Genomic DNA, 17,658 nt, shown 5'->3' on the forward strand with positions numbered 1-17,658 from the left:
AAATAAAATAAAAGTACTCATGAGGAAAATTACCCCTGTGTGTGTTGTATTATTGTTTTATTATATAGTTGGTCGAGATTAAGCTATTTATTTAACTATATTCCTGGGTAGATTAATCTATAACAAATACATGTATTAAATGCATTAAATGGTCTGTATGTAAAATCTTTAACCACATAGTAAATCTCTAGTGGCCCTGTGCAGATGTAGGCCTACTTTTCATCCTCTACACACTGAACATTAAAAATTCATAACTGTCCTCACCAATAAGTAAGTTCATTAATGGGGCAACTGCTGCACAATTTCCCTCGGGGTAAAGTTTTATCCTCACCCTCACTTTTGCAAAACCCCTCTCAGCCCATGGATGTATTAAGAGAAGCCCCGCCCGTCCGAGCATTTCCGGTATTTAAAATCAGCTCCCACCAAGGCATGTCGTCAAATGGGGCGGATACAAACGTCCCCAATAGACCAATAGGATTGCGAGAACGAGGCGATTGACACCTCAGTGACGAAAAACTGCGGGCCAGCTGTCACAGCGCGCGAAAGATCAAAATTGATATTCAGTGTGTAAGGTTAGGGAACAGGCGGGAGGAAGAGAAACAGCCCGGCTAAACGCTTTCTAAATGTGCTTTAAAATCCTAAAATAGACTTTGCCGCGCAGACATTTGCTTTTCTACGTCTGTTGTTGCTGCTGCTGAGATTCGACAAAGCGTTGTCTCCGCTGGTTTATTTTACAAAAGAGCGGACAAAGATGAGCCTGGTCGTCTCTCAACAACAGGTGAGGAAATTATTTCCGATATCAGTCCTTATTTTGGACGTCTAGCTAGCTATGTAACGTGAACGTATGAGCCTGACATGTTTGTCCCCATTAGTTATGAGTTAAAAGACTGGCAAGATCGAAAAAGAAATGTGTTAATTGCAACTATAGTTAGCGTTAGCCAGTTAGCTGGCTCGCTAGGTTAGGTTTAGCCAGCTGGGATGGTGGCTGTCGTCTTGGCCTGGTCGCATCGATTAAATGCACGTTAGTTAGGCATTTTACTTTGCTGACCACTGTTAAAATCGTATAACGTTATCTTAGCAGCTTGTGGTCTAGGTGATTACTCACGGAAATCAGTCACTAGCTAAGTTAACTAATAAACGTTAAAGGGAAGCATTGTAGCTAGCTAACGTTACGTGCTCATTGTTTGGCTTATTGCAGGGCGCCACTAAAGTATTTTAACATTTAACAATTAACGTTTTGCTGCTTTAAGTCACACCAACGACCTCCATGTTTTTGGTAACGTTGTAAAGAAATTATCTTTCCTAAGTGATGTATTTTGACAAATACAGACCCATGCTCTAACTTTGGCATCCTAGAAAAGTCATGCATGGAGTTGGACAGCTATCAACGATTGTAGTCTTGACACTTTAACCATGCAATTAATACCTAGTACCTTTTTTGGATTGTATTAAAGTATGGTAACAGTGCACAGAACAGGAATCAGCCCTGAACACTGAAATTTGGCAGCGATGTTAGATTAAGGCTATGTTGCATAGAATCTGGAGCCTCGTCTTTTTTCTCTCTCCAGTAAACAGACATCAGCTCAAACAGTCTACGATTCCCCGATACTATAGAAAATGCACTTCATGATGGATAAATTCTGTTTTGTGTTATTGTACCCAGGCAGAGGGGCTCCTGGTTGTGGCCCAAACAGCAACGGAGAGTGATTCAGACAGCGGGATGGGCTCCCCAGCAGAGGAGATGGTCATAGAGACAGCAAACAAAAGAGAAGAGCTTCCAGGTGAAGTAACACAACAATGTATGATAATCCAGCCTGAGAGAGACAGGGCAGCAGGAACCACTTTGGCTGTTTTTAAATGAGGGAAAGGTTTATGTTAATATCTGTAAAATTACATAAACTTGTTATATTTACATTTTACATTTTAGGTATTTAGTGGATACTTAACCACACAGTTTACAGTAAGTGCAGCAGTTAAATCTTTTTGAGTAGTATCCCATGATCCACAATAACAACCCAAAGACAAATCTGCCTGTGCAAATTATCTAAAGGTGTAAAATACAAAAACTAATGCAACGTCAAAAAACAAAGTGCCTCAAGGACTTGACGCACCTACAGATTAAAGATAATAATCCTTGCATGCATTTAAAAAACAAAAAACAAGACTGAGGTTATATCATTTATTGAGTAATACTAGAACAAATAAAATGACATAAAAGCACAGTACATCAGGCAAACAACGGCAACAACATAACCCGTTTTAGATAAGATAAACAATTATTTTGGTTTTAGTATCATTGCATGTGTGCATATATATATTTGACTCTAAATTGTTATCTGTTTTCAGATTCTGATGACGATGAAGACATCACAGTTCACAGAAAGCCACATCGTAATGCCATTAGAGACAGTGAGGAAGAAGAGGCATCTGCGGAGAACAGTGTACACATGGCCGAAGCACTGGTCTTATCTGCTTCCAGCGGAGAGGAGATGGAGACTAGAGAGGCAGAGGAGAAGGATGAGAGGAAAGCAAGAGGGGCAAAGAAGAGCAAGAGAATAAGCCGTGCTCCCATTGACAGCGAAGACAGTGAGCCCGAGCAACAGGGATGTGGAGAAATGGAGGAGCAACGGGAGGAGGTGAGAAAGGACGCAAAATCGATGAAAGAAAGGAAGAAGAGCCAGAGGCATCGGGAGAAAAAGGAGAAGCGTAGCAAAGTGGTGGAAAAACTGAAGAAGAAAGAGAGGTTCTCTGAAATGAATGAGGTTAGTGAAGCTTGGCCTTTTCACTGTGGTGTTTTTTTCTTGTTATGCTGAGACTCTAGTCTGGAAATGCATGGAGATTTTTTTTTTTGGACTCTTTTATGTCATGATAAGTTAACTGCACACAAACCTTGTGTTGTATATGAAAACATTTTGCTGTGTGTGTACTCACATTATAATTAACATCTACACAAAGTACCACATTTTGGAAATAAAATAAAATGTTAAGCTTAGCAGAATTAAGTGATTGTTAAACAATAAGAATCCTTGATGTGGATTATATTGCACGCATGTTCCCAGAACACACCTCTCCCTCGGGCTCTGAATGACAGTGGATGCCTGCTGGGTGACACAGACCTGTTTGACACTGGTCTGGACAATGAGGAGGAAGAGGAGTCTCTTGATGCCATCCGAGCTGCTGTCAAGCAAAAGATGAAAAAACAGAAGGTACAAAAAAGATGACTGTTGCAATTGGAATTGTTCATAACACAGTGTTTATATGTAAAAGGTGTAATCAGGAATTTAAGCCCTTGCTTTTTGTTGTTATCACTATTGAGCTGATTGGTACACATAATACTGATGACACAATTCATGACATTTTGGTGAAAAGAGTGGCATAACACTATTTTGCAGATTTTGTCTACACAGGTCTTTGTGTAATTAGTGAAATATTATTGCAGGATCCTCTCCTGGATGAGGAAGAGGAGGAAGAGGAAGATGCAGCAGGGAAACCCCAGCGTGTGGTATGCAGTGCCAAAATGCTTGGAATTTATTCTAAATGCTACAACATTTTATACCAAAAAGCAGTTTCATTCTCAACATGTGTGATGTTTTCAGGAGAGGAAAGCCGCACGCGCCAGCAAAGAAGCAATGAAGCAGCTCCACAGCGAGTCTCAGAGGCTGGTCAGAGGTCAGTTTACAAGAAACACTTTAATTGTCTTTTATCCATTGTGGCAATGTGTTAACGGTTTTCTGATAATTAATCATAATTTGAAATGTGTGGGTTGTGAATAGGTGTCTTGTGTCCTCCATGCTACTGAGACGTCATCTTTGACATCTTTTTTTCTGTCTTTGTAGAGTCTACACTAGGCCTGCCCTACCACATCCCTGAGCCGAAGACCATCGACCAGTTCTTTAGGAAGAGAGCCAGGCCAGAGGGGCCTGCCATGGCTTTGTTGAAGTAAAGACAAACATAACACGCATATATCCAGGCAACAGCTAGCTAAAAGTTTAATTTCACACACCAAGTTCATTTTTAAGTTTTGCATTTATTTTTGTGTGACACACACAAATACAAATCAAACACCAATATCAACATTCAATCAAAAGTTTCCAGCCCTCGGTAATAAACCTACAAATTAATGATAATCTTGTTCTCTTCAGATCCACAAAGTATTCAGCCATGATGTTGGAGACACCGTCAGCTCCTCCTCCACCTCCCACCAACCCACCCAACGAGCCTCTGCAGCCGTCCACAGAGCCGGACTCTTCTCCCTCTGAAGATCTGTCATCCACTCAGGTCCAGCCCATACGCCATCCTGCCGCCACCTCGTCCCCGCAGCAGGAGAGCCTCAACCAGGCCAGAGAGGCAATTGCGAGCCTAGATCCCGACCAGGAATCTGGACCGATGCTTTACCTCTCTGAGAGTCTGCAGGAGTCAGTCACAACAGATGAAGCGGTGAGACCTGATTCTGGAGAAGAAACGTCTCCTGCACATTTAGAACAAAGTCACACTGCAGTAATGTCTGACTCTGATGCCCTGCAAAAAGAATCTGTGTCTGGGGCTTTAGTGCAGCCTTTAGCCACTCAGTGTGACTGCACTGATCCAGTTGCAGCAGAGCCTTCAGCTCAGCAACTCACCAAACCCAAGAAGGACAGATTGGCCAGACTGAAGAAGCTTGGACTGGACCCCCCACCCGTCGCTAAATTGTGTCCAGATGACGGGGCTTTTGTTCAGCTCGAGCTCCCACAGCCCAACCCTGGTTAGTGATGATCCTCTTAGGATTTCAGCCAAGTTAGAAGAATGTGTCGTAAATCAGAATAAACATTTCTACTATTAAATTTAGATCTTATATTCACCTCTGATCTTCAACTAGGTGTGGAGGCCCTGAAGGAACGTTACCTTCGTCACGTCAAGGCACCTGTACGCCCTCAGGGAGAGCGAACAATGCAGCTCGACATCGTCCGCAAAGACAGCACCCCGTCCGGCCAGGAAGAGTTGCACACAGAGTCAGTCACTGTCACTGTTAAAGAGGGAGCAGAGAAGCCTGCTGCAACCAAACCAGGTATGGATATACAGTATCTCACAAAAGTGAGTACACCCCTCACATTTTAGTAAATATTTCATTATAGCTTTTAATGGGACAACACTGAAGAAATTACACTTTGCTACAATGTAAAGTATTAAGTGTACAGCTTGTATAACAGTGTAAATGTGCTGTCCCCTCAAAATAACTCAACACGCAGCCATTAATGTCTAAACCGTTGGCAACAACAGTGAGTACACCCCTATGTTAAATTCCCTTAGAGGCAGGCAGATTCTTATTTTTAAAGGCCAGTTATTTCATGGATCCAGGATACTATGCATCCTGTTAAAGTTCCCTTGGTCTTTGGAAATAAAATAGCCCCACATCATCACATCCCCTTCACCATACCTAGAGATTGGCATGGGGTACTTTCCATAAAATCATCTCTCAATGCAAATCAAACCAGCTATTAGGCTAACCGACATAAAACCATGCCAATCTCTAGGTATGGTGAAGGGTATGTGATGATGTGGGGCTATTTTATTTCCAAAGACCAAGGGAACTTTATCAGGATGCATAGTATCCTGGATCCATAAGATAACTGGCCTTTAAAAATAAAAATATGCCTGCCTCTATGGGAATTTAACATAGGGGTGTACTCACTTTTGTTGCCAGCGGTTTAGACATTAATGGCTGTGTGTTGAGTTATTTTGAGGGGAAAGCACATTTACACTGTTATACAAGCTGTACACTTAATACTTTACATTGTAGCAAAGTGTAATTTCTTCAGTGTTGTCCCATTAAAAGATATAATGAAATATTTCCTAAAATGTGAGGGGTGTACTCACTTTTGTGAGATACTGTACATATGATGTGCACATAGAGACCAGGGTTTCTGGAAAATTAGTTAATTTTGACATGTGTATTTCAGATTTATTTAGCAACATCAACAAACAAAGGAGAAATCAACATTAGCCGTGGTCCAAAGGTGCACACATATATTGACTTGGAGATTTGGTTTGCTTCATGACATGCTTAGCCTCTTCTGTCCCCTCTTTTCATAGGAGAGAAGCTGCTGACTCTTAAGCAGCGCCTGCAGCTCGCCATGGCCCAAAGGAGACAGGAGGAGAGGGCACGCAGAGCTGAGCTAAATCGCCTTGACAATGAAGACTGTGGAGAGGAGGAAGAGGAGGAGGAAGATATGACCGATGAGTCTGAGGAAGAAGAGGTAAGAGGATGTTTTGTTTCTTGCTGCTTTGGAACAATCTAATTGCTTTATACACATTTTTGCATTTATCCCTTTTGTACTCATGTCAAGCCTGATCTTCTCTTTTACCAGAATGTAGATGACTTACTGGGAGGTGATGATGGTGAGGAAGAAGAGAAGGAACATGAAGATGAGGAAGGCAGTGTGGCCCAGAGTATCAGGAGTCCTTCTCCTGTGGCACTAAACGGTCCTTCACCGACTCCTGACCTGATAAACACTGATGGCACGCTCATGCTGTTCCCTGGGAACTCCTGCTCTCGTACCGGGTAAGTGTGTTTCTGGTTGTGTGTCTCTTTATGTTGTTAACTTTTTAACATTGTAAGTGACACTAGAGAATGCTTCTTAAATGAATGTAATGATAAAACTGCCTTTCATCATTTATATTTATTGTAGTTTTTATATTTGTATGCACTGTATGTTTACTCTGCGTATACATGCACTGTTCTCATTTTTAGTGATGGTATAAGAAGGTCTGGTCCTTCTGGACAGGACAGCAGCAGCAATAAGATGGGTGAGTAGAGTGAAAGGCCTGTGTTCAGTTGGTCCATAGTTTTTATATCCGAAACAAACTGATGTATAGTTATCATTAGCTATTATTGAGATAAAATGCTTTAAATATAGTGATAAAAATGTTGTTTTTTTTACACTCCTTGAAAGTTTGGCAGGACACTTATTTTTTATTTTTTTTATCAAAACTTGTACATTTATCTTTTTCGCTCTTTCTCATCCTTGTCGTCTCCAGAAGAGGACGACTCTCTGTCCCTGATGAAGGACAACAGCCACAACAGCAGCTTTGAGTTAGCAGGATCTATGATAACCTCCTACCAGCCTGTGAATCATCAGCGCTCCGCCGGAAGAAGTATCTCCAACTATTCCATTTTCCGCTCCCCTTCTCCCTGCCACTTCAGGCCCAGCTTCCTCGGCTCTGCCTCCAAGGTAAGAGAAAAGGATTTTCAGTGTGTTTAATAGTTTGAGCACCAAAATATCATCAGGGATTTGAATTGTCCCATACCTGCACAGGGTTAAAAAAATGTTTTTATTTCAGTCAAAGTGATGAGGCACATTGAAAAATCTACAATTTTAGTGTCATGATTTTACTTTTGCTCATTAAAAAAACACAGTAAAAATACAATATATACTCAGATATTTGTGTACAAATGTACAGACTCACTTACACCTGCATATACTGACATTTACATGAACTAAAAGTAAACGAGCTGAAATGATAGGACACTATAAGTTTATACAAAACCCTCCCCCAAGACCTCAAGGCAAGAAACTTGATTACATTAAATAAAAATGAGGAAAGGCAACTTCAAAAGAGACAAAAAATATTTTTCAGCATTTATATATTGTTTCCTTCGAAATGAAATGGGTTTTTTTTAATCTTTTTTTTTTTTTTTTTTCTTCTATCAGAGTTCAGGCAAACTCTCCGAGCGCTCTCTTTGCCTCCCTGTTGAGGATTCCCAAGACTTGTATGCACCTCCATCCCCAGGAGCAGATTCGGGTCCCCTGGGCGAAGCAGCTTCTGGGCCTGGTCTGGGAGGAGACTCCCAGGGTCGCTTCTCCCTGGAGGACGACACCCACTCCCAGTTACTAGATGCAGACGGCTTCCTTAACGTGGGCCCACGGCCCGGTGCACCTCGCTCCCACAAGAGACAGTTGATCCTGGACAGCCTGGATGAAAATGCGATGGATGCCAACATGGGGGAACTGTTAGGCCTGTGCTCAGGTGGTTTTGGGACAGCGCAGGGTGGCTCAAGCATGGCTGGAGACCTCGGAGCAACACAGGAGGATGAGATGCTCGGGTTGTGCTCTGGAGCGTTTCCACCAACACAGGCCGGAGAGGAGCACATGGAAACAGAAAAGAGTAAGGGGAGAGGACAGGATGAAGAATCTGATAATACCATGGATCAGCTGCTGGGGCTGTGTTCAGGGAAATTTCCTAGTCCAGGTAAAGGAGTGTTTGCTGTCACCCTTCTGCACAGTTTTATTTTATTTTAAATGCGCTACTGTGAACAAAATCTGTTTTGCAGACCAGTTAAAAACTGGAGACATGTCTGTCACTTATAAGCTATTCATTTCTTAATGGTTTAACCAAACAGTAGATCTTATTGGGAAGGGAAATTAAAACTGATAACTTGTCAATAAGAGCCTGAAACTATACATAACCTCAAGGATCTGTAGTTGAGAGAACTGTGAAAATTCCTACTTCCTTAAGTTGGAGTTTTTATCGTTTTGATTTCACATTATTTTCACAAAAATGCAAAACTTTACCAAACAACAAAACCATACTACAGGCGATACAGATGTATCACATCAGACATTACGATAAGTGGAGGCAGTTTTCTGTGTGTCCTTCGATTGGTTTCCCCTCTCTCGAAAAAGTTTGATTTTGAGGTTTGACAATGTTTTGAAATGTTTTCCCTCCAGTTACACAATATTTATATTTGTCTCCTTTGCTGCCAATTTTAGGTTCTGCTCGCACGGCTTCGCCAGCACAAGACAGGTACAGTTCAAAGACCTGAAATAATCCAAATCATTAGTCAGAAGATTATTGTTGAGGATAAGATGTTAATTTTTACAATTATTTACAAAAGTGTTCTCCTTGTGTCTGTATGAAGTAAAAAGAAGCCAGAGGAGGAAGAGCAGGAGGAAGAGGACTGCGAGTTCCGACTTATGTCAGATGTGGAAAGTCACAGTGAACAGGTGAGATTGTCTGTTACTTTTTTAGCTACAGAAGTTCCACTTAGATAACATACTGGATGTATGTATTTACCATGCAAATTAATTGTGGCTTTATAGGAGGACAATGATGAAGATGGTGGAGAGGAGGAGGAGGATGCAGATAGAGAGGAAGACGAGGCAGATGCTGATGAAGACAATGACGTAGAAGAGGAGGAGATGCAGGGCGTCTTTGCATCACACGGGGTGAAGAAAAAGAAGAAGAAAATGTAGGTCTAACATAAGACAAAATACATATGAATACCTAACTAATGTTATATACTCTTCTCTTTGAGTTTGACATTTATAGGAAGATTAATTCTAGCCATTTTCATCAGATAATCCACGCTGTAGTGCATGTTTTAATAGCTTCTTGCATCCTGTTCACAGGCGTTTGGCCGACTATCTGGAGTCGGAGGCTGAGCTGTCCGGCAGTGACTTGGACAGCGACGATGAGGACGGCGACAGAGGGAGTGAATACGAAGAAGAGGAGCTTCTTGAGGAGCTTCCCTCTGATGAAGAGCTGCAGGACCAGGTCAACAAGATCCACATGTGAGTATTGTACCAAGTTTAAGCTGCCTAGTACAGCAAGTTTCCTCCACCGATGCTCCGATCATGATGGGAATATCTTGTAGTAATAATGCAAGGTGCATATCTTTTTATCAGAAATGTCGGGGTTTAAACTGAGAGAAGGAAATGTAAAATGTCATTGTTCCTACAGGAAGCAGATAATGGATGATGATAAGCGTCGTCTGAGGCTCTACCAGGAGCGTTACCTCGCTGATGGCGACCTGCATTCTGATGGACCGGGACGAGCGCGCCGCTTCCGTTGGAGGAATATGGGTGAGTTACCGGATGAGGGAATAAACACCCTTAATACCATAAACTGGTGTTTAATTAAGAATTTGATGGGATTTTAGACCGTAGTTGTTAAAAGAAGACAACCCAAGGAGTATGTGTCTGGATTTCTAGCTATTTATTTAAAGGTTTACATATATTTTGCTACATTTTATATCAAATCAGTACAACTTTACTCATTCCTGCAAGGACAATTGTACTCATCAGCTTGTCTCCCAGATCAACAGAAACACACACACACAAAGGGGAATAGAGAAAACACAGTTAATCAGAAATAAAAACAATTAGGTTATAAGCTTACAATTATGTGGAATTGGTTAAAAAAATGCATACATTACATTAACGCATTATTGAACTTTGAGTTCATTAAATCTTCTGTTTAGATTCTACAAACTTAACTAAACTGCTCCAGCAAGCCATTTAGAGTTTCTCTTTGAATTTTTCCTTCAGATGATAGTTTCAACATGGACAGGACGGGAGCTGAGGGCGAGGAAGAGGAGGAAGATGAGGTGGTGGACCTATCTGAGGTCCAAAGGCGGAAAGAGAGACTAGAAAGAGAACAGTGGCTCAGAGAACAGGTAGAGTTTGAACATTTGTGTTTACAAGTATTTGGAGTCCTACGCACAGATAATTGAGGAGCCATTAATTAAAATACATTTGTCGTATTGACTGATGGCTGTAAATTCAATGCAGTCTTAGAGAGTTTACCCTGAAAACATGCAAAGAAAGGATAAATGTGTGCATTCAAGACATATTTGGTTGAGTCATCCCCTTCCTCTGCAACAGGGTGTTATTTTGTCTCCATTCCTCTCTCTTTGTGTCTCTTCACATAGTCTGAACAGAAAGCCAAGAAAGGGGAAGATTTGGATGCAGATGATAAGATTGGAGGGGAAGACAGTCAGTTTATGAAGCTGGCCAAGAAACTGACTGCCAAGACTTTGCAGAGAAAAGGTTGGTTTGATACTAGGCCTTACAAGAAGTATCCCATGAGCTTAAAAACACTCTGACATGCCTTTGTCCAGTAATAATTGCAGTAATGGTCTGAGCAAACAAATAGATGGAAAAATCACCAGACAGAACATTTCAAAGTTTAGGAGCTTTTTCTTTCTGTTGAAAACGGTGATTAACAGTTTCCGAAGAGAAACAGTCTAATCTTAGTCTCAGTTCCAAACATAGTATATGCTTTTTGACCTACTCAGTGCTGTCAGTTAAAGACTGTCGATAACGTCACCTGATGTTGCGACAGAGCTTTAAAGATAAAGCGGAGCCCACACACACACACACACACGCTCTCTGATTGCACCAAAACACTGGCATGTGTCCCAGACACATGCCTCTGAGTCCTGTTTACTCTGAGTAAACTGGACTTAGGAGAAACTGCTGCCAATACTCTCATTGCTAAATGGCAAGTTGCGTCAGGTTGTTCATTTCCAGACATTTGTGGCTCTACAATAGGACATTAGTCAGATGTAAAGGACATTTTGACTATTTGTACTGCTGTACCAGTCAACTGAAGACAATAAATGTGCTTTTTTTTAAACGCTCTGCTTTGAAATTATATAGCACCTTTACATCAGTTTATCCCGACAAACATTTCAGGACTACAAATGTAAGAATGACACCAATAAGACCTGGTAATTTAAATTTGTATGTATATTTGGCAGGTTATATTTAGAATCTTTCACTATCAAACTTTCAAAATTTTCAAACCAGAGTCCTCTGCGGCACCACAACCAGAAAAGACAACATCAGCTCTCAATCCCTTCCAGAGACCCTCGCAGGTACAGGTACGTCAACATCCCTAACTGTTTAAAATGGTTAATCTGGGTTTCATTTGCTTTAATGACTCTTTATTCTTCAGCTTGTTTTATATCATATCTGGTTAACTACTTGTTGGGGATTTGTAGGTGTAAGCATCATTACGATTGAGATTAACTGTAAACATTTTACCAATAAAGTTTGTTATATATTCCCTGTGATCTGTACAAGGACTGTAAAACTGTAAGACGTGTTTCATTGACTCTTCCAGGTGAGGAGAGGGTCACTACTGAGTCAGCCTCGGTCCGTCCTCCTGAAGCTGGCCTCGATCTCGGAGGGGAATCCTCTGGCTCCCAGAAACAGTAAAGGATTCCTGTTTCAAACTCTGTCTCCTGAGAAGGACAACTCGACCTCAAACGCTCCCAAGGAACAGGTGAGTGAAGAAATGCCGCTAAACAAATGTGTTGAATCCCCATTTGCTCTAAATGGCAATCAACGATTCTACGAAACTATTCAGTCCTGCGGTCACACCTATGCTGAGGTATTGAGCTGAATATACAAAATATCTTTGATACACTAAGGGCAAGGACAAAGTAATATTTCACCCTATAATGTTGGCATTAGTTTATCACAGAAAGATTAAGGTAGAATGTATTTATATTCTCTCCATATACAGTACTCAGTACACAGATTGTGTTCCTTCAGTGTACACAATAGAGAAACAGAAACTGGTACAAAAGATGAATAAGGTAGTATAAGAGAAAACAGATGGCAAGATTCTAGTTGGTCTTATATAACTTGAAATGAGTGGTAGAAAAATGCGTCTTTCTATATAAGAATGTAAATCCTCAATATTCTGCATCAAATGTTAGTCAAATAAGTTGGGATTTGAATGTTTCAGAGAACTGTCCGTCCAAAAGTCTGCAACTTCACTTCAGTGACCAATATAATAACTCGGGGATCTGCTTATGTGCAGAGTCCTTCCCAAACATCGTGTTTTCATGACAATTTTGCTTTAGAAAAACACATTACAAAATCCCCTCTTGTTCAACTCCGTGTCATTAAGTCATAGTTCACACGGGCAGCTATGCATGGATCCCTAGATTGATGAATGTTTGTTTTTATTAGATAAAAGGGGAAGTAAGCTCATGTTGTAAATTGTGGCTTTCGTGTTGCAATATTGGTGAAACGGGCCCCACCAGTACATGACCACTAGTGAAACCTCATCACTGATCTTGAAAACAATACGCTCATGGTACTGCTTCTTCTGCATTCTTTAAACATATTCCACATCTTTGATAGAGTAGCTATTATGGTTGCTAAATCTTGACAAGAAAAATGGTCTGTCATATTTTCCAGCTGTTTTGAATGAAAAGGATAATTCACTGCACTGGCCTTCACCCAGTTTGAGTTGCCCAATCCTGTCTGGTTGTGTATCTTCAGCAAGATCTCAGTTTTAAAAATAAGCACAAAAACAAAATACTTTCCAAAGAGCTTGGAGGGAGATTGCTCAGTGTGATATTCATGTGTGTGGTGGGTGAATGTATTAATGTCTATTCGATTTATAACACTAGGTGGAGCCAAAGCCCACTGCTCATATTAAATTCTATTAAGTGCAAACACAAATATCTTTGTGTTTGGCAGTTTTTTCCAAACATCTTTTATCCCAAGACTCACCATTAACAATATTTTATTTAGTGATTTTAATTTTTTATTTTAATTTTTTACATTAGTTACAAAATAATTGTATTCATGTGTTCTTTATCTGCGGATGTGTTTGATCCTCAGGTGATGAAGAAGAGGGGGCCGGTGGGAACGGTGAAGCCAGCAGCAAAGAGGGTCTGCCGGGAGAACAGACCTGCAGAACAGACTAAAGGCCCCCAGAGGAGCATCTTCAACTTCCTGGACCACTGATGTTGTGATACACTTACTGAATGATAATCATCAGCAGGCTGGGAAGCAAACCGATGAAGGCCAGAATTTACCATCCATAACCAGTATTTTACCAACCAATAAGAATTAAATAATGAATGAGGTGGTAAAGTGATGGTTATGTGCCATAGTGGCTGGTGGATGTCCTCTGTATTACTCATTAAACACAAATACATATGCTTGTACTGTATGTGTTAAGCATGTTTACATTGCCTTAAAGTGGCAAACTAAAGCACACCACTGAGGCATCTTTTGATTACTTTTTCTTACTCACACTTGCTGTTCATTCGTTTGGCTTCTTTGTCAAAATTTTAAATCCGTTCCGCCATCAGAAGCATTCATCTGTCACACCTTACTTGACTTAATTTAGCCTCTCTGACGGAGGTCCATTTAAAATGTTTTATCATGTAAATAGGATTTGTTTTTTAATGGTTAGGGAACTTTTGTATGATGATTTAAATGTATTTGTTTTACGTTGTAAATAAAAGTGTATTTTAAGACATTGCTGTTAATGCTTAGGTCTTCTCTTGTCAGACCCAGCTGTCGGTATCAATACTCTGTGGATTGCCTTGAAAATATGGTAAAGATATCCATGGTCTCCATTTCATGAATCCTACAGACTTTGGTGCTCCTCTTGACTTTCCCTCTAGCACCACCATGAGGTTTATCACATTTGTGGTTTTGAGTGAAATATATCTGCAACTTTTTGGGTGGATTACAATGAAATTTGGTACAAACATTCATGTTCTCCTCAGGATGAGTTGTAATAACTTTGGCGATCTCAAATTTTCATCTAACACCACCATCAGGTCAAAATTGTAATTTATCATCCCTTTGGTTTATGGCTAAATACCTGCAAAATGAATGACTTTTCTATTCGCCTCAGCTGTACTTTGTGTTTAGTGCTAATGTTAGCATAATAACATGCTAGTTCAGCCTCACAGAGCCACTAGCATGGTTGTAGACTCTAGGCTGTATTCGAAACCGCCTACTGCATACTACCTACGAATGCAGTGTGTGCACTGCTTTCGTTGGTATTATGCAGTATGAAACCGACTTATTTTTCAGTATGTTAGACCAGGCTTAGCTGTTTTTTTTTTTTTGGTTTTGAAAAGCAGAAGTAATTAAGTTATTGTGGCGCTTTGCATTGTTGTCCGATGAATACTGGAGATTTTTGCGAAACGGTACGACATCCAGGTATTTTTGGCATACTGCAGATGTTTTTTTGTTTTTTTGCATAATATATTTTGGCCAAATGAGTGCATACTGCTAATAATAGGCAGTTTCCGATACAGAGTTGGTCTTGTTCATTCTCCTTTAATCAAATGCACTGTACATAGTTATTAGGCTTCTTGTGGATAAGACCGTGTACTCATCTCATCTTCATTACCTGTACAGACTTAATGTAACATTGAGGTTTGGACAGGCAGGAGAGCGTGTAAAGAAGGGATTCCACGTCCAGAAGGCCACACTTCTCTATCTGTCCTTTGCTGTTGAGACTCCTTTGACTCTTTATTTCACTTTCTGCTTTAAATCATAATCGCAGTTTAGAGACTAATGATTTGGTAAGTGGCTAATAATAGGCCGGCATTAAAGGGAGGGTCTTCTAACGAGCCCTTTCATGTCTCTCCATCTCATTAGTAGCCACGGTGATTAGGAGGAGGTCCCGAGGTTAGGAATAGGCGCAGGAGGCCCCATTACACATCATTAGGGGCCAACGCCAGGAGGGTCTGGAATGAACCCCATGGTGGGTCCCGCCTATAGCGAGCTGCTTTACCTGCAGGCAGGCCAGCTTAATCCTGGTGTTGTTGAAGCAGTGATTACATTTTTACCTTTGTCAAAGCAGTGATTACATTTTTACCTTTGTCAAAGTGTTTCTGCCTCCGTTTGAGAGTCCAAAGTCTCAAAACATCACTGGATTTCTGTGAGATTTTAAGAGCCAAGAGGCTTTAGGCAAAGCCATAATATGATTTAGTGTGGAGCTGCCTCGGTCATTATTTCTGAGCCATTACAACGCAATTAATCGAGATAAAGACTTGATTCCAAATCCTCGGGGTCTGTTTGCAGGGTCAAGAAATCGATTGTAATTAGAATGTGCATAGACATTATTCATCTTTGCAAGTTGGAGAGTAATTCAGCTTTTTTATTTCTCTTTCTCTGCATCAACACCATAGTCGTCTTCCAAACTGAATTTCACAACTTTGTTTAACCCCGAGAGGGAATTACGAGGTCAACGCTGTAAAGCCAAACCCCCTCTGAACTCCCAATTCACTCCACACTTGAAAGAGGAGGAAGGTTACATGTTTTGGCACAGAGGCCCGGCTTCTAAATATCTAGAGGACACGGATCTGGCCTTATTCAGATTATGAGGAGGAGAGAGGGCAGAGGGTGGAATAATTGAAGAGAAACATGAGCTGTAGCACCTAAGGGGTGTGTGCAGCTTGTGTCATGACGTATGCACTGTATGCCTAAAATAAAAGTATATAATTAGTGTGCAAAGCAAACCCCGCGCTGAATTAGTGGTTCAATTTAGCACGTCTTGGGTGATTTGGATGATTTTTAAGAGCGCTGGCTGTGAGCTGAAGGTCCAGCAGGCCTATTCTTACAGTCTCTGTGCATCTCAGCACTGGGGATGTGACAGTGTAGCCTCTGGGTGCTGCTGGCCGCCCTCGGCCACTGTCACAGCCGAGACTGGTGCTGGAGCAGATGTGGAGCTGAGCTGAGGGAAGTGGGTCAGGGTGCTGCAGGCTGTGTACAATTCAAACAAGGTCTTATTATTCACAAGGTAAGTCATGCTCCTTTTTTTTTTTAACTCTTTCCCGTGTATATATACATATATATACTGCGTGTGTGTGCACACTAATCTGTCTTCCCCCAAGAGGCCTCACAAATGACCCTCAGTCCTCCGAGTTCAGTCTATCTTTCCTTCTACCAGTGTCCTCTGTAGTTGTCTTTTGTAACTTGGGTTTTTCTTTTTTAGAGAGAGATGGAGTGAGAGATGATTTTGCGTGTGACGGGGCCTTGGGCGGACGGGTGTGTTTGATGTATTTTTTATGTGCTTAGGCTACTAGTGAACGATGGGAAGGGAGAGGAAGGGGAGGGAGGGAGGGAGGGAGGGAGGACGCCTGGAGCTGATGCACTTGAATGGGGATGTTGTTGAAGGAGAAAAGGGGGTAGATAGAAGTGTGTGTGTGTGTGTGTGTGTGTGTGTGTGTGTGTGTAAAAGAAGGAGGAGGACACAAGGTTTTTTCTGCCGCCAGCGACGACATGTCAGGGGGATTAGAGCAGGGTGGAGGGAGACAGTGAGCACTTGTTAAATCTGTCTGATGTAGCCTCTCTATACCACGCACACACCTCTATAAAACACACTTGCATGTACACAAACACACACAATCAACGGCCATGCCCTTAGATCTGAGATTGACAATCACAAAAGCACTCAGTCACCAGTTTGGAGAAATATCACACTACAACAAATCCTGCAGTTCTGCAAGGACTGGAGATATGATGTTGCTTGTCAGTGTTGCATTGTGGGTATCAGTTTTGATGCCCTAAACACATCTGTAATTGTAGATATGTTGTGATAAGATTTTTAAAAATCCATCTCCCGACACTTGATGTCGACATGTTTAATATATACCAGAAACTGTTGGCATTTATTGTTGTGATTTGCCTGCGAGTCATTTTCCTCCATTTCCCAGAATGCTGTTCGAACACCAGAGGACAGGCATGACCTTGCTTGTTGAGTTCAATAAGAAGGTGGAGAGAGAACACAGTTTTAGCCCAGTAAAACCAACAGATGATGTTTTTTCCTTTGTCCTCTACTAAAGCTTGATAGTCTTTTACTGTTTCTCCTGTGAGGACATTTCCCTTGTATGATTTTTAAAAACCCTTATTACAGACTGACTGTAGACAGACGTCCTTCTGTAGGTCTGAACAAACCAATATCTGTGTACTTTTGATGTTACAGAAAGCAGAGAAAGAAAATACTTTGCAATTGAACTCTGTCTTTAGCTGAGCTGGAAATATCTAAATATCAAAAATGTAGTAGCTGTCTATAACTGTACTCAGAAGTGTGCTTTTAATATTGTTACTTCACTTGGATGTCTGAGCT

General features: G+C 41.1%; 1 protein-coding gene across 2 annotated transcripts; it reads left to right on the top strand.

The window, feature by feature from the left end:
- Positions 1–465: 465 nt before the first annotated feature.
- Positions 466–14,017, top strand: LOC116047224 (claspin). Of its 2 annotated transcripts, none has more exons than XM_031295865.2 (24): positions 466–778; positions 1,664–1,781; positions 2,347–2,762; positions 3,060–3,206; positions 3,440–3,502; positions 3,597–3,669; positions 3,837–3,939; positions 4,143–4,741; positions 4,856–5,044; positions 6,070–6,233; positions 6,345–6,538; positions 6,728–6,783; positions 7,015–7,208; positions 7,689–8,226; positions 8,748–8,781; positions 8,897–8,981; positions 9,078–9,226; positions 9,387–9,548; positions 9,718–9,839; positions 10,305–10,432; positions 10,688–10,805; positions 11,568–11,635; positions 11,884–12,045; positions 13,401–14,017. In XM_031295865.2, the coding sequence occupies exons 1-24, from the start codon at positions 752–754 to the stop codon at positions 13,524–13,526; spliced, it is 4,035 nt and encodes a 1,344-aa protein (XP_031151725.1). In that variant the 5' UTR covers positions 466–751; the 3' UTR covers positions 13,527–14,017. The 2 variants fall into 2 exon arrangements, with proteins under 2 accessions (XP_031151725.1, XP_031151724.1); XM_031295864.2 differs by having other exon boundaries at positions 467–778; positions 11,568–11,641.
- The last annotated feature ends 3,641 nt before the right edge of the window (positions 14,018–17,658 follow it).

The sequence above is a fragment of the Sander lucioperca genome, chromosome 14 (assembly GCF_008315115.2).
Source record: "Sander lucioperca isolate FBNREF2018 chromosome 14, SLUC_FBN_1.2, whole genome shotgun sequence".
Taxonomy (NCBI): domain Eukaryota; kingdom Metazoa; phylum Chordata; class Actinopteri; order Perciformes; family Percidae; genus Sander; species Sander lucioperca.